The 16,028-nt window shown below is 38.0% G+C and overlaps 1 protein-coding gene across 3 annotated transcripts in view; it reads right to left on the bottom strand.

Annotated features, from left to right (window-relative positions):
* LOC110108395 overlaps window positions 1–16,028 on the bottom strand; it is an 89,276-nt gene that overhangs the window by 37,756 nt on the left and 35,492 nt on the right. For all 3 annotated transcript variants that reach the window (XR_003702864.1, XR_003702863.1, XM_020839024.2), the window contains exons 7-8: window positions 3,591–3,650; window positions 3,367–3,399 (exon numbers count right to left, since the gene is read on the bottom strand). Coding sequence is in view for 1 of the 3 variants with exons in the window: in XM_020839024.2 (XP_020694683.1) it covers window positions 3,367–3,399; window positions 3,591–3,650 (93 nt within the window). In the remaining 2 variants the exon portion in view is untranslated. The remainder of the gene's footprint in view (window positions 1–3,366; window positions 3,400–3,590; window positions 3,651–16,028) is intronic.

The following is a 16,028-nucleotide window of genomic DNA, read 5'->3' as shown; positions in this document are numbered from 1 at the left end:
TGACATAGCTTTTAGCATAAATCAATTGTCTCAACATATGCATAATCCGCTGCCCCAACACATCTATCTCCTCAAACGTCTTCTTCGGTACATCAAAGGTACGTTAACTTACGGTATTCCCATTACAAAATCTGATTTTACTCTTACTTCATTTTCAGTTGCTAACTGGGCCGGTGACCCTGTCTCTCGAAAATCAACCTCTGAATTTTGTTCTTTCCTCGGCAAAACCTTAGTCTCATGGACGGTCAAAAAGCAGCACACGGTAGCACGATCGTCTACGGAGTCTGAATATAGATCGCTCGCTGCCCTCACATCGTACATTGTATGGTTGCGCCGTCTTCTCTCCGAATTTGGCATATCATTAGCTCAACCTACAGATTTATATTGCGACAATACCTCCGCAATCGCTCTAGCAAATAATCCGGTGTTTCATGCCGGTACTAAACACATTGAGATTGATCAAAAATTTGTTCGGGATCATATTCAGCAGACAACATCCGTCTCCTACCTATAAGCACAATCGACCAAATTGCCGACATCTTCACCAAACCGCTATCCACACCTCGCTTCCATACACTTAGAGACAATTTGACGGTCATTCAAGACCCATCAATTTGCGGGGGGATATTAGAATAATAAATATATATTGTATTTTAGTTTGCTTTACAGGTGGCTGATTCCTATTGGTTCAGCCATCATATTTTTTGTTACCTAGTCTATATATAGACTACTGTGCTGTACTCAAAACATACAAAATATAATTTCTATTTTCTGTTCTCGTTCTTCCTCTTCTTGCTTTTGTTTCTCCATTCTTTCGCTGCCTCTGTTTCTTCAATATGTTCTTATGTTCTTCCTAGTCAGATCAAAGATAAAAAGATGTGAGGTCTTCTTTTGTTCTTGTTCTCCCAGTCGAATCAAAAACACAACGGACGCGGGTCTTCAATACCTATTGTTTAAGCAAACAAGGAAAGAAAATATATTTATATATACATTTTAGTGTAGAAATAGTAATGACGATGGAAACAGATCGAGTGAGTCGGAACGGGCCGGTGATCGATCGGGTTGAACAGACAAAGAGGAAGGGAGAGGAAGCTTCGGCCTGGGTAGGTATGGTCAACGGAAGTTGCAAGCAGGTCGAATCAAGTAGCATCCAAGTTCGAATGCATGGGAGCAGGCGTGGCTAGACATGAACATGGATTGGTCGGGTCAAGCAGCATACACAACAAAAGTGTCAGGTCATTCGGCTTGGATGGGGATGGTCAATAGGATAGGACAAGCGGGGTATAGGTTCGGATGCACTGGAGCAGGAAAGGTTGGACATGTACACTGGCTAGTCGGGTCGAGTGGCGTACACGACAGCGGCGTCGAGTCATTCGACTCGAGTAGAGCGGGTCGACGGGCGGCACAATCAGGTTTGGTCGTGGGTGTATTAGGGTTTGATTGGAGACTGAGACGCATGCGTGAGACCGGTGACTACTTACTGATTGGGGTCGGTCGCACGAACAGAGAGCGAGTTAAGCTCTTCGTCAACTTCAGCTCCTGCGTGTGGCTGAGGGAGAAGAGAAGGAGCGAGGTCGCTAGGGTTCCTGCGTCTGGCTGAGGGAGACGAGAGGGAATGGGATCGCTGGGGTTCCTGTGCGTAGCTAGAGAAGTCGAGCAAGAGGGAGTTCAATTTTCTTTACTTCCATGTCAGGGAGTTACATGAGTGGGAGTGGTTATGAGATCATAGGTAGTGAGTTAGTCGTCAAAAGGTAAGCCAAAGAGAAGGCCAAAAATAAAGCGATCACAGAAGAGAGAGATGAAAACACAAGAGGAGAAATAGTCAATACAAGCGCGAGAGTTGGTGAAACCCTAGTAGAGCGCTCTTATTAATAGAAGCATGGATTTGTGAACTTTTATTTCGTCCGGCGTAAGGATGCAGAGGAATATCTGGTTGTATGCAAAATTGCGTCTATACCGAGGTGTATCGAGTTTTTTGAAAAACTCGGTACACCTCGGTATAGGCACAATTTTGCCTACAACCGGATGTTCCTCTGCATCCGGTCGGAGGACGTAATAATTCTTCTGGATTTGTTTTAGAATCCGATCATAAATTAATATCAAAGTATAGATATTCCCTATGAATAGAGAGGTAATAAATTAACTAATAACAAAAATTATCAACATAAAAAATCAGAAATGGGTATCTTCCAATGTGTTATTGGAGTCATAAAAAAACTTTGGCAAAATATGCATGATCATAGTTTAAACAATTCTCCGTTTCTCTTTCCCTATAATCTACTTTTGAGCATACTTGTAGTGATCTAAAATTTACAACAAATTCATATTGGCCCCTTCGCATCCATTCCAATGCCCAAATTCAATTGCACATATTGTTATCCAATTTAAAAGAGTTTAACGAAAAGATTTAAAATCTAAATCATGATTAAATTTTATCTTATAGCCATCCAAAATAACAATTTTTAACAAAAATTTTAAAAATATTTTGTCCCAAAAATAAAATATAATTTATTATTATCTTAAAACTCACCTATTAGCATTTTATGTTCATTTTTAACAAAATTATTTAGTTATATACAATAACAATAATAGCAATCATTTATCCCACTACGTGGGATCAACTACATGAGTATTTATTTTTTCTTATATATTTTTTTAGAGTTGAATTATCATTTAAATCTACTTACAAAGATGACATTTCTAATACTTTCTAATCAAATCTTTTTAAGTTTATCTCTACCTTTCTTGACATAAAAAAAAATCTAATGTATCCCTCACCTAACAAGGTCATCTTAAGGCTTAACAAAATTATTTAGTTAAAAACATAAATTTATCATGTGACTTCAACAATATATCATTATGGAAGCACGTAACAATAGTATTTCTTATGAAATTTTTGCCGCTACATATTTAGGCATATATCTCTACTTCCATGTAGCAGAAAAGTTTTATGTATCCAGCATTCCTAATCAAAATATGATGAACTTTATGTACATAAAATACTTAGTTCCCCTTCAATGATAAAGATCAAAAAACTAGCGGTAAAACCATTTTCCATGCATACATAAATAGATAAAAGAACCGCATTAGAATATAAACTCTGCAGGTTTTCATGTTTTTTTAGCAATGAATTGTCCAGTAATCATTCATGCTGACGCGCTGCATAAAAATTAAACAAAAAATTGATGTTTAACTTTATCCAATGACCTTAAAAAGTGGAAATAATTTTTATAGAGGTATCAAGAATTAATTCACGTAATGCAAAAATAGCCCATTCAAAGTAAAAATATAAATTTTAACGGCCTTAATGAAACATATTTACTGGTTTATCAAAGAGAATAAGGGAGGCTTAAATATATTTCTTACATCCTCAGCAATTTGCAAAATCCCATTCTCATCCTGCAGGTACAAATGTACACTAAATTAAAGGATGCTCAGAGAAAGCAAGTGAAAAACTTGAGCAAGTAGAAATTCAATTGATTTTTCCAAAGAGAAATTCTAGAAGAAAGCAGTTTTTGCATGAGAGAAAAAAGAAAAGGAAGATCATTAATAAGTCAAAATACAATCTGAAATGTGCAGAAAAACAATACCTTTATGGCAACAAAAAGTAATGGCTCGGAAGGCGTATATATCATATAATGTGTCCCGTCCTGCAAAATCAGTACATAACGTCATCTATCACGGTTAACTTTCCAACAGATAAAGCCCAGCAGCATTGCACTTATTACCCTGGATAACTCAGAAACAGAGTTTAAAATATAACAGCTACATCTAAACAATATACTTGGTGCGCTAAAAGATAAAGCCCTGAAACTTTGGACTTATTACCTAGGATAACTCAGAAACAAAGTTTAAAATGGAGCAGTTACATTGTGGGCTCCGAAAATTTGGACCTGGCCTCCCCCAATGCTTTTCGGGGGAGTTTTAACGGATTAAGTTCCGGGATAAATTTTAGAAGGCAGATGAGTTTGTAGATAAAATACTACCCATAGACTTCGCCATCATTTTTCGACAACTTTATGATCTAGGTTATGGTTTCCTATAGGGGCAAGCCCCTATAGTTAATTACCCCACCCGATAGCGAGAGAGAACTTTTGATTAAGGCTAGTTGTCAATCAGATACGTAGAAAATACGTGTTACCTGGCATATAATAGCGGTGTGGGCATTTAGAATATGAAGAGTTTGATATTTAAAATTTGAAATTTCACCATCTTGAACTTATCGACAGAATTCAAGTTGGTTGGTTGAAGTGGATGAATGCATCGGGCTTGTTGTGCGATAGAAAAGTCCCCCTCAAACTTAAGGAAAAATTGATGTAAAACGATCATGCAAAGTTGAATTACTTGAAGAGTTTGCACGCTTAAGTGTTAGAAGCCATAATAATCATATCTTCACAATGAATTTTCTAACAACAAAAGAAAACATTAAGCGCAATAAAATAAGCTTAGGCTGAATCACACGCATAAGAGTTAGGATCAGAAAACAATCAAGTTAATCTAACATTGCATACATGAATGGTTCAACGTCAATCCCTAAATTAACAATGAGATTAGGCACTATGCACGAGTCCCTCACTCAACTCTCTAGTTATCTAAGCTTTAGCGGTGAAGAATTAGCATGATCTTTTGTGAATCAACACATAACCACAAGTGATAAGTGAACTAGGAAGATAAAAGAGTTTGGTGGAAGAGTTTACCTACATGAAACAGAAGACACGAAGCTTTGGTGTCGACGATGGCTGTTTCTGCAGTGGGATAGCAATCGGAATCCTTTCACAAGCCTGAACAGCTCCTAGGAGGGATTGGGAGTCATCGGCCAGCAGGGCGTGGACTCCAGGAGGGCTGGACAGCAGTTGGGCTGGTTGGACAGCAATGGAAAAGTGCAGAACTTCCCTGGACAGTGATCCCGGCAACTTGGACAACAATTTTCCCAATCTCTGGAGTTCTCGACAGCAGTGCTGAGAATGGAAAAGTTCTAGACAGAATATAGAATCCGTCCAGAAATCTGGACAGTAAATAATACAGCTTAAAGAAGCCTTGGACAACTGCTATAGGGTGTAAGGAGCTTCAAGACAGCAAATCGTGACTCCCAAGGGTGCTGGACAGCAAGACGTTTTACTGGAATTTCATGGACAGCTTGCAGGAATCTCTAGGGAGAGAGAAATCAGAGAGAAGAAGGGCTGGGAGAGGGCGGCTAGGGCTGAGGTGGATTAGGGAATTGATTGGAGGATTAATTTGGCTCAATTTGAATTTGAATAGGGGCTTAATTTGGGGCATTAATAAGGGAGTAATAATGGATAGAATTAATGAGATAGGAGAGAGAGGGAGGGATTTGGGGAGAGGATTTGTAACTTCCAAAACAATTTATGTCATTTAGGAAAGATAATGACAACTCAAATCTAATTTGAAATTCAAATAGACTTGGAGTTATGCACTTTCTTAATTTAGATTTGTAAATAAGGAAAGTTTTTTAAATTTGAAATTCAAATTTTAAATTGAGGAAAGGGACTAATAAATCTAATTTGATTTATTTTGAAATTGAATTCATGATTGATACTTTCCTAATTTGGGATTCCCTATATGGAAAGAATTTGAAATTCGAATTTGAATTTTAAATGAATTCAAATTTCCCCTCTCATTCTTGAGCTAAATTAGGAAGTCATTATGATGATTGAAATCATCATAATGAGGGGGGAATTATGAGGGGGGCGGCGGCAAAGGGGAAAGGGGAAAGGGGGCAGCTAGGTGGCGGGTTGTGGTTAGGTAGGTGGGTGGGATTTAGGCGGTGGAGCTAGAAGATAAATTGGGTGGAGGAGGGAATTCGATGCAAGAAGAAAATAAAAGAACAAGAAAGATAAGAGAATCACGAACCTTGGAATCCACCAAGATTGACGGGTATTGCTTTTGCCCCACTTGGGCCTCTCCTCTCAAGAACTCACTAAGAGATCATCCCAAGAGAGAAAACTTAGAACTCACAAAGAGATCCATAAGCACAAGCTGAAAATTTCATAATCATCATCCCTTTCCAAGAGGAAGGGGAAGACTTAAATAACCAAATATATGAAGAAAAATAAAAGACACAATTGCCCCTAGGGCAAACATAAGACAAAGCCCTCAAGTGAGGGTAGAAAGGGAAAAGTACAAATAACAAATTAAATACATCAAAATGAATAGAAACGATCGTAGCCGTTGATCTTCGATGTCCTCATCAAAAATTCTATAAGATGGTGGTGAGACCTGCAATGTTTTATGATGTCGAATGTTGGCCATTAAAAGAGAATCATAATACTAAGTTAAGCATTGCAGAGATGAGGATGTTTAAATGGATGAGTGGCTTTACCCTTAGAGATAGGATACGAAATGAGCATATACGTGAAAAGGTTAGAGTAGCTCTAGTGGAAGATAAGATTAGAGAGAGTCACCTTAGATGGTTTGGTCACATTAAGCGGAGGCCTTCTGATGACCCGGTTAGGAAAGTTGAGGTATTAGATTTGACTTATATTAAAAAAGGTAGAGATAAACCTAAAAAGACTTCGTTAGAAAATATTAGAAAAGATCTTTCTTTATTAGATTTAAATGATAATTTGACTTTTAATAGGGCACAATGACAAAAAATGATTTATGTAGCTAACCCCACGTAGTAGGACAAAGGCTTGATGTCGTTGTTATTGTTGTTGTACCATCTTGAACTTAAAGCGGATGGTGGGGGAATGGATGATGGAATGATCAAGATCTCATGGTTCCGTCGTCCCAGACCATCATGGTCCCTGGTCTACTTAGTCAGAGGAGGTAGTTAACCCAACCTAACAGAAGAATCCTTGTCAGCAGCCATGGGTTGTTTCGTCCAAAGGTACCTTGTAGACCTAGGAGGAGTATTTGTCTAAGGGAAAAAACTTGAATGAACTTTAGCTGACAAAAGGCTTTATGCCTTATCGATTATATCCTATTGATTCATCTCAAGGATTTGATGCAATTGGGGAGCATATGGGCTCTGGCCATAACCATAATTTAGTGGTTCCATTTAGATAACGACCCAGTTCAGAGGGCCCGGTCATAACTGTTTACCTGTGGTGCTATTTGGTGGCAAAACCACCGGTTAGAGCCATGGTTTAAAATTGCGCAATATGAGGCTCGCCTGGAGGCCCTCCTTTACGCAATTCCAGTAAAAAACACCTCGATGCTTATGCCTCGAATTTTTTTTATGAGGCTTGCGCCTCAACTTGGTTGAGGCCCGCATCGCCTCACTGGCATGAGGCTTACGCCTCACGCTATATATATTAAAACTTACATAAATCTTGAAGTAAATGTCCGACATTGGACCCTATAGGAGAGGAGGAAGGGGAAAGAGCAGTTCATCATAAAGATGATTAAAATGAAGAACCCCTTAGTGATGACAGTGCTGATGACTTATGAGTTCTTATTTGATAATCATTGCTATTTATTTTTGAAAATTGGAATTATATATTAATGAAAAAGAATACTGGGATTTAGGAAAGATAGAATTTTGAGTTGAACTATATTTCATGTTTTCTTATTATTGGGATATTTTGATTTCACTTCAAATCTTATGCTTTTTTATGTTTTATATTATTCACTCATTAGTATATAAAAAATTTATCATTTTATGTTTACGTAATCTTTTAATTTTAAGGCTTACGCCTCAAAACGTCTTGAGGCTTACGCCTCGCCCACAAATGAAAAACGCCTTGATACCCGAATACGCAATTTTAAACATTGGTTAGAGGACACGTGCCACATCTTTACTGGTAAAAGATTGCTTGAGAATAAATCCTAGTGATATTCTCGACCAGACATTAACTCTTTGTGAGTTGAAGTTATTTTCAAATTGTCCACCTAAGCAAATTATTGCGAAGGGTGGATGTCGTTTTAAGTTATGTGATGTCTGATTTCAGTTTTAAATATTTTGGGCTTTGGTAGTTTTTAGAGTTTTGGGTTTTGAGCTTTGGTAATGTTTAGAATTTTAATTTTTATGGGACTCTAAATGGCATTTTAAATATTTGGAATTAACCCCTCTGGTTGAGATGTACGTTCAACACGGCCATCATCGGGGTTTATATGTGGTCATTTGCATTCATGGATTGAACCTTGTCGACTCTTTCTACTTGCCAACAGAGGATCGGGTTTCTCGTAGGCTTTATGCCTCTATGAATAAATTTTCTTAATTAACAGCCTTGAATGCCTTATGTAAATGTATAAAATAAATATCCCGATCAATACCGCGACTATATATTTATTCGATAGTTTGAGTCATGTCGACCCTTATATGCCCGCATATATATATATATATATATATATAATAATTAGTAATATATTAAATACATTATACACTAAATATATTAATTATAAGATCAAAACTAATAACTAAAATATAATTAAAAAAATGAAGCATATACTTAGGATCGGGTGGCTTGCAGACTTGAGGAAGAGGAAGACCATGATGCGGACATCGGCACGAAGATCTGGCGCATCTATCACAGGAGGCGTCGTAAATCGACGACTCTAATTTAAATTGTTATGAATTTTAGCTATTTTTTTATGTTTTAGGTTAGTTTATTTGAGTGTTATGGCCCAAGGGGCAATTTTGTAATTTTCTATTTTCTCATGTTATGGCCTATAATGGATGGTTGATTGATATGAAAAATTTTGTGGTCCACACTTTGTTCTTGGGAGAGAATGAGAGTGAGATTCCTATGAGAGGAATCAAGTCCTTCCCAACTCATACCTTCCCGTTGGAATTAAATCACTAATTTCCAAGTTTTCATTCACGCCACCCTTCTCTTCCCGTGAAGCTCTCGTTTGCTGCCCACATTCCAGCCAAGTGTTTTCTTTTCTTACTTATTCCTTTGGCAAAGATTTCCCAAGCTCACCACTACAGGCCGAATCCCCTCAATTTTCTCTCTTGGTTTCCTCTCCAAACGCCACAGCCTCTACTCATAAAATCTGAAGTATCACTTCAGGTTTTGGTTTACGGGCTCTCCTCCCTCCAAGGCTGTACAAGAAACTTATTTCAGATTTTGGAGAGGAGATCCTCTCCGTAGCAAAGCCGGCGTTTCTGTTCTACATCAGACCAGGCAAGGGCGTCGGAGTAGGAGTTAAAGGCTAGAGGCGGCTATAAGCAGTGGGGATCTGAGGTAGCAAAGCAAGTGTTGATCAGCGAGTGGAAGGGTGTTGGGACTGGTTCGGCTTGCCTGATATATGGAGGTGGGTGAGGGAAATGGGTGTTCAAGTCAGAGAAAGCAGGGAGAGGGTTGGCTAGGGAACCTTCAACTATGGGAAGGAGGGAGGAGGTTCAACCGGAGCTTGCAAATGAGGTGGATAGGGTCTTCAGTCAGATGGGAGGATACAGGCGTGTGGTTTAAAATAGAAGAGGAGGAGGTCAGATTGTTGTTGGTTTGGTAGTGGTAGAGGAATAAGGTGTCGGTCTGGAGCGGAATCGGGGTCAAAGTGGAGGTTGGCGAGCTCAGAGCCTTGTACTGGTATGGCTTGGAGGAGATTGAAGGATAAGGTTGGGTGCAGGTATGACTCGCGGCAGATGAAAACTCGACCTGGAGGTTGGAATCATAGGGCACGGTTGTGAGGGGGGATCGGCACATTAAAAAGAAGTGAATGGAGTGAGACTTCGCTCTAATTTTAACGACATCAACGAGCGGGATTTTCGCATGCGGGAGAAAAGATATGGATTTGGCGTCGCTTTGTAGAGGGATGGGCTACTGTAGCGTGCAGCGAGAGCTTTAACATGTAATGATACGAGAAGGAAAAAAATTTATATTATTTCTTCATTTTCTCTCTAGTGTGAAGGTCAACATACATCTAGACAAAATACTTGGTGCGATAATAAATCAGGAAGTAAGCGATAAGCAAACAATATTTTAGAAGAGTTATGAAGAATCCATAAGGTAAACATTGCTTGTTTTGAAGAAATCATATCACTCATGAAATCCAAACATCCAAAGATGTGAACACCCCACCCTGGGTGCAATGATACATTTTTACATCCAAAGAAACCTAAGTTTGTTTTAGGCATTTTCTCTTTAGTTTTCTTAACACTTAGATAGGAGAATGTTTGAATAACAGGATGATATAGTATTGATTCATTGATATGATTTGAAATTTGGATACAATCAATTATAATATTTTTTAAGATAACATCCATTGAAAGGTAATATAAGACGTTCTCCGCTACAATCAATTAGCTAACAAGACCCTCCTTGATAAACTTTTTTCTACCACAAAAGGGCATTCCCATATATGCTCAAATTTGTCACCAACTTTATGGAGATTCAAAATCAATCTATGAAGAACTAGGACTAGGTCAACAATCTTGAAAGTCTTAGAAGAAACCAATTTGCCATGGGTTTGAACCATACTAGTTTGGTACAACTCGAGGTTTTGTTAAGCTTGTAAGCACTTCTCATCTAAATAGTCAAATTCCTCCAACCTCAATTGTGCATTTTTGTTATCTTATAATTTCATTGTTGATTGCAATTCTAAGAGATGGAAGTTGTACCTCTAAAGGGAGAACAACCTTTGCTCCATAGACTAATGCAAACGATGTCCTATATGTGGTTCGATAAGCCCATAAAGCTCTAACCAGCTTTTCATGCCATTCACGTTTGCTCTTGTTTAAATTTTTATTTAATAACTAAACTAATATCTTCTTGAATGTTTCAACCAATCCATTTGCTCGAGGATAGAATAGTGTACTATAAATTCAATCAATGTTATGTTTGTTAACAAATTTATTTATTTTGATACTTTTGAAAAGCATATATATCTCTATCCTAACACTTAAGGGAAAATGTCTACAACACATACAATCCAAAATTCATTACACCAAACAACAAAAACAAGTGCAAAAAAGATGAAAATTCTAATGGTTGGATGCCAAGGGGTCTATACATCTAAGTGTATGCTAGCTTGTGTGGCTTGTCAGACTATGGTATAGTGTTCAATTTCAATTGTAGGATTTAAAGAAATTTAACTTTTTAACTCATGGGTGGTTTCACATTTAATTGCATATGATTTAAATTTTTTCTTTAATTTTTAATTATGTCTAATATTTTAGAACTTATAGAGTGGTCACTGCTTGCTTTCAAACATTTATCGAATCCGAAGATCAAAAGATGAACACCCCCATCTTTAAGGCGGAATGATACATCTTTGAATCCAAAGAAAGTTATGTTTGTTTTAGGACTTTATTATAGAACTCGCTTGGTGTTTGAATAAGAGAGTGTTTTCTTAATAAGGTAAAACAAATTTAACTTAAAGTTTGGCTTAAGACTTGATGAAATTCACCTAATTAGGTAAGTTGAATTGCAGGAACAAGAGGCTTCTAAGGGACATTTAAAAGCTTACATTTTAACTGTCATGAAAGAGAGAGATCACTTGTTTTAGCTAAATAATAAAGATCTAGAGTTTGGGTCTAGAAGAAGAGGTTACATACTTAATTGGGACATAGTAGGTGCTCTTTGGCTTTGAGGCCAAAGAAAGAGAGATTCCAATTTGATTTGGAAAAGCAAATGCCAAAAGAAAAAGATAACGCCTAGGGACCCTAGAGCTAGGGGAGCATCGGTTTGATTGGGGATCAAGCAAATGAAGGTGATGAGGGACATATAGTTTTGGGGATAAGCTGATGTCGAGTTCCTATAACTTTGAGGCTAAAGAAAAATATGATACAACATATAGTTTTTTGTGCTAAAGAGAGTTTATGCATAAGGGAGGAAGGCTCTTCAAAGATAATTTATAATTTGTGTTTTGAATGTTTTGAATTCACTAAAATAGCAAATGACCATTCCAATGACTTCGGGAGAGTCCTAGGAAAATTTTTTTCATAATCTAAGGGTTAGAATGTGCATGCATCGAATGATTACTTAAACTTCAAGAGTTTTGCTAATTTGAGCAATAGATTGTTACCGTCTTAGCACTTATAGTTTTGTAACTGCTAAAAGATGATCTTGATAAACTCTACCCCTTATGGGATCTACAACATAAACCTCAAAGGGTCTATGAGAAATCTCACAGGACTTTAGGGATTTCCTGAATTAATCAATTCTATTTTAGGGCATTCACCAAAGCTTTGAAAATCCACAAATTTAATGTGTGCAAATCCCTAGTTCTATGTGCAAGCTTCTGGATCTGTAGGTCAAATTTGTCATAACCTGTGATTGGGTGGAAAGGATGTGCAATTAGTGGTGGTTGAATTCTACACATTGTCATTCGATTTAGCAACGAAAGTTGACACCTAACCTAGGAATCAATTGTAGGCGACAAATGGAATGCTATAAATGCCGAGTATCCATGCTTTTGGTGGTCATTGGACACGAGTATGGTGACCCGACATTCATTGTCATCTCCTTTGGGCCTCATATGAGAGAAATCTATTGGTAATCACCATATTTACTGTTGACCCTCATGTTATGTCCAAAGGGAACAAATGGAGATAAAAGAAAAGTAAAAATCCCACGTACATACCTCGTATCCCGTCGGATCCACGAATCCCGCTGAATTGGCGCCGAACCGATCAAATCCCGCAAATCCAGCCGACGTTCGCGTCTCTTCCTGTATCTCCTGCGGCCTGCCTCGATCGAACGCCCAAGTCGTCGTTAAATAGCGAGGGGCTGCTCGACTCTCTCAACACACACGACCCGAAGCTCTCTCTCTCACGACACTCATCCCGTCAAAACCACTGTGGCTAGCCGAAACCTCCACTCCACTTTACCCTTCTTCTCCCTTCGATTCCCTCCAGCAACCCGACGCTAAAACTCCGACCAAAGTCCCCTCCTCTACTAGGCATCTCTTTCCATCTCCATCCTCTGCCCTAGATTTGATGCCCCAACCGATCTCCTTGCTCAACACTTCCATCATAAACACAACAAGTGGCTTAAAGGCCTAAGGTTACAAAAGTATATGAGACATACCTAACCAGAGCTAGTCTGATGGTTGCCGACCGTAGCACCTTTGTCATGAAGAGACAAAGGCAATTGAAATTGAAGGAAAAGACCGCTGTTCAGGTTGCTAGGGGCGCTCATTATCATCTCCTTTGGGCCTCACATGAAAGCATTTTGTTGGAAATCATCATATTTCCAAGAGTTTACGAAGAGGATAGTGGGCATGGCATTTTGTTGGAGAGCATAAATAAAGGATTTCTAAGGACACAAGGGCTTGAGAGCATCATACGCACAACAAGTGACATAAAGACTATGGTTATCTAAGTTTATGAGATATACCTCACCGAAGCAAGTTCGATGGTTGTCGGCTGTAATACCATTGCCTTGAAGAGACCAAGACAATTGAAATTGAAAGAAAAGACCATTTCTCAGGTTGCTAGGGATGTCGGTCTCACTACTACCTTGGCCGAGTTGGTGTACCTTGAACTCAACAGCAACAAGGACTTTGGTTCTTCTTGGGAAAGTGAGAATACAATAGCACTTTTACTCACTAGACAAACCCAATTAAGGGTGCTTGGGTAGCGCCTCACTCATGCAAGAAGAAGCCTTGGCTTATTCTCTGCTGGTCGAATGCACGTAACCTAGCATCCCCAATAGCCACAGCACTTGTGCCTTAGACCCCATGGAAAGGAATGAAGAAAATAGTAGAGATGAGGAGCTCCATTCAGGCAAGATTCACACATGTGAGCGCCCTCTATTTCGCTTCTGATCGCACGCCAGAGGAACTCCCAACAACTCCCCTCGCTCAAGTCACACACACTGTCACGACCCGGCCCGGTTAGCTCGCTAGTGCGAGGCGGGAACAGAGATCGGACGGAGAAAGAGACAAGGTAGCATGGCATAAACTAAATTCATCATAAAGTAATGAATGTTAACATCACTATAACAAGAAAAGAAAGAGCCACTAAAAGTTCCAAATAGTAATTTTGCTTTTCATACCTTGTAAAAAGAGGATTACATCAAAAATTCTTCCAAATGAAAGGATTCCAAAAATCATATTTGAGTTCTTTCCAAAAATCTATACAGTTCATCTTCTAACAACAAAAAGGCAAAACACAAAAGAACCTGCCGCTCGCCGTCTCCCTACGACGGTAGGTGCGCGGAGGTTGGTCAGCCATTATCTAGAAGCAGGGTCTCCTGAAAAGTTCCCATAACTAGGGTGAGTCAAACTCAATAGGCAAATGCTTTACCAAATAAATATTTAGAGAAAATAACAAGAATGAAGCTAACATGAATGAAAAGAAATATGGAACTCATTGCAAATTAAATAGAATACTTCAATGTAATCCATTAAATCCTTTCCTTAACATAAACTTGTGATGCAACACTTCCCATAAAACATAAAAGAATACTTTCCCTTATACCATAATGCTTTTCCTTAAACCATAATGCCTTTCATATGCTTAATATAACATGTATTTATAATCACCCGTCTCGGAGATATCTCATTTTGTACTGATCAGGTACAACATAATAGGTCATTCCTTTACCAATGCTCATAAGAGCATCACCTTTACCAATGCTCATAAGAGCATCACCTTTACCAATGCTCATAAGAGCATCACCTTTACCAAGATATCTCCGCATCAACATGCACATACACTTATCTTTTTGTTCTCATAACATGCATATGTTTAAATGTCCCCTAATATGCCATATAGTTTCATAATAACATAGGATGAAAAGGGCAAGTTCTTTTCTTTATTCCTTAACCAAGAAAGAGTAAGTGCAATAAAATAAATAATTCCTTTCATAAGAAATATGCTTGAAAGTAAGGGATTTCTTTACTTCATATCCATAACCATAATAAAAAGAGATTCATAAACTTAAAGAGCATAAATCAAAATATGCTTGAAGGGATAATAACAATTTCATTTTCTCTTAAAATTTAAAGGTATTGCATTTACCTACCTCAAATAAAAAGGTCTTCACTTAAGTATACTTAGGAGCTTCTCCCTCCAATTGATCAAAACCTAAAAGGGATACAACAAACAATATTACAAACCTATATAAAGCTCCTAAACCTTAAGTTAAGAAAAAGAGAACTCTCCCTCTTCCTACAAAATTCATGCTTCAATAAGAAAAAGAAAAACCCCATAAGTGTCAAACTACCATTTTAATTTAAAAGCTTCTAAGGATGGCTTCTAAAAACCCTTCCCAACATAAAGAGAACTCTTTTGATCAATAATTTCAAAATTGGGAAAATAACCCTAATTTCCAAAACTCAAAAGTTTTGTTAAACACTACAAGTTCTTCACATAAAAGCTTCTCCAAACCTCTAGAAATTCTTTTTGTGAAGGCAAACCAAAGAAAAGCATGTTTTAAGAAAAACCCTAATTTCCAAATTCCATATTTTCAAGAAATCAACTAGCATTAAGGTTTAGAAACATCCTTTAATCATTCTCTAAACTTTTCTCAAAGAAAATCCAAGTTTTCTAAAAACCCTAGAAATCTTCTCATTCAAAAATCTAGAGAATGAGAGGGAAAATCATCATTCTAATGCATACCTTAGCCTTCCCTTAGCCTCCCCTAAGATTTTCCTCAAGATTGGCCGCCGAAAACCGCCGCCGGAGCAACCGCCGAAGACGCCGTCCGAGCCTTGCATCCGCCTTCTCCTTGTTCCGCACGGTTTGGCCGTGACATGCGAATGGGAGAAGAGTGAAGGGTTTCGGTTTTTGTATAATGGGAGAATGGGTTATGCCAAAAGACTTAATTTCCCCCACTTAAGTAATTTCGGCCTTCATAAAACATAGGGGTAGAATTGGCATTTCTAACTTCCAAAATTCATAATCTTCAAAATAACTCATAATACGATATATGTTCTATACATCAAAACGATCAGAATTTTACGCTCTATTTTCTAAAAATTATTCCCGTCGAAATCTGACAACTTCGAAATTTTCAACTTAAACCTCGTCGCGGCGCTTTATAAGAAAGGCGTGCGAGGTCTTAGACGGCATTTTCGGGTTTTAACCAGAAACTTCTTTGCATAAAATTATCAGTTAAGAAAAGACTGAGATATTACATTTTTAAAGCATTTTCAAATCTATCTTGTGTCTC

This window comes from Dendrobium catenatum, unplaced genomic scaffold (genome assembly GCF_001605985.2).
Source record: "Dendrobium catenatum unplaced genomic scaffold, ASM160598v2 fragScaff_scaffold_1490, whole genome shotgun sequence".
NCBI lineage: Eukaryota > Viridiplantae > Streptophyta > Magnoliopsida > Asparagales > Orchidaceae > Dendrobium > Dendrobium catenatum.
The sequence above is the reverse complement of the archived record's forward strand: the minus strand, read 5'-3'. Positions and strand labels throughout refer to the sequence as shown.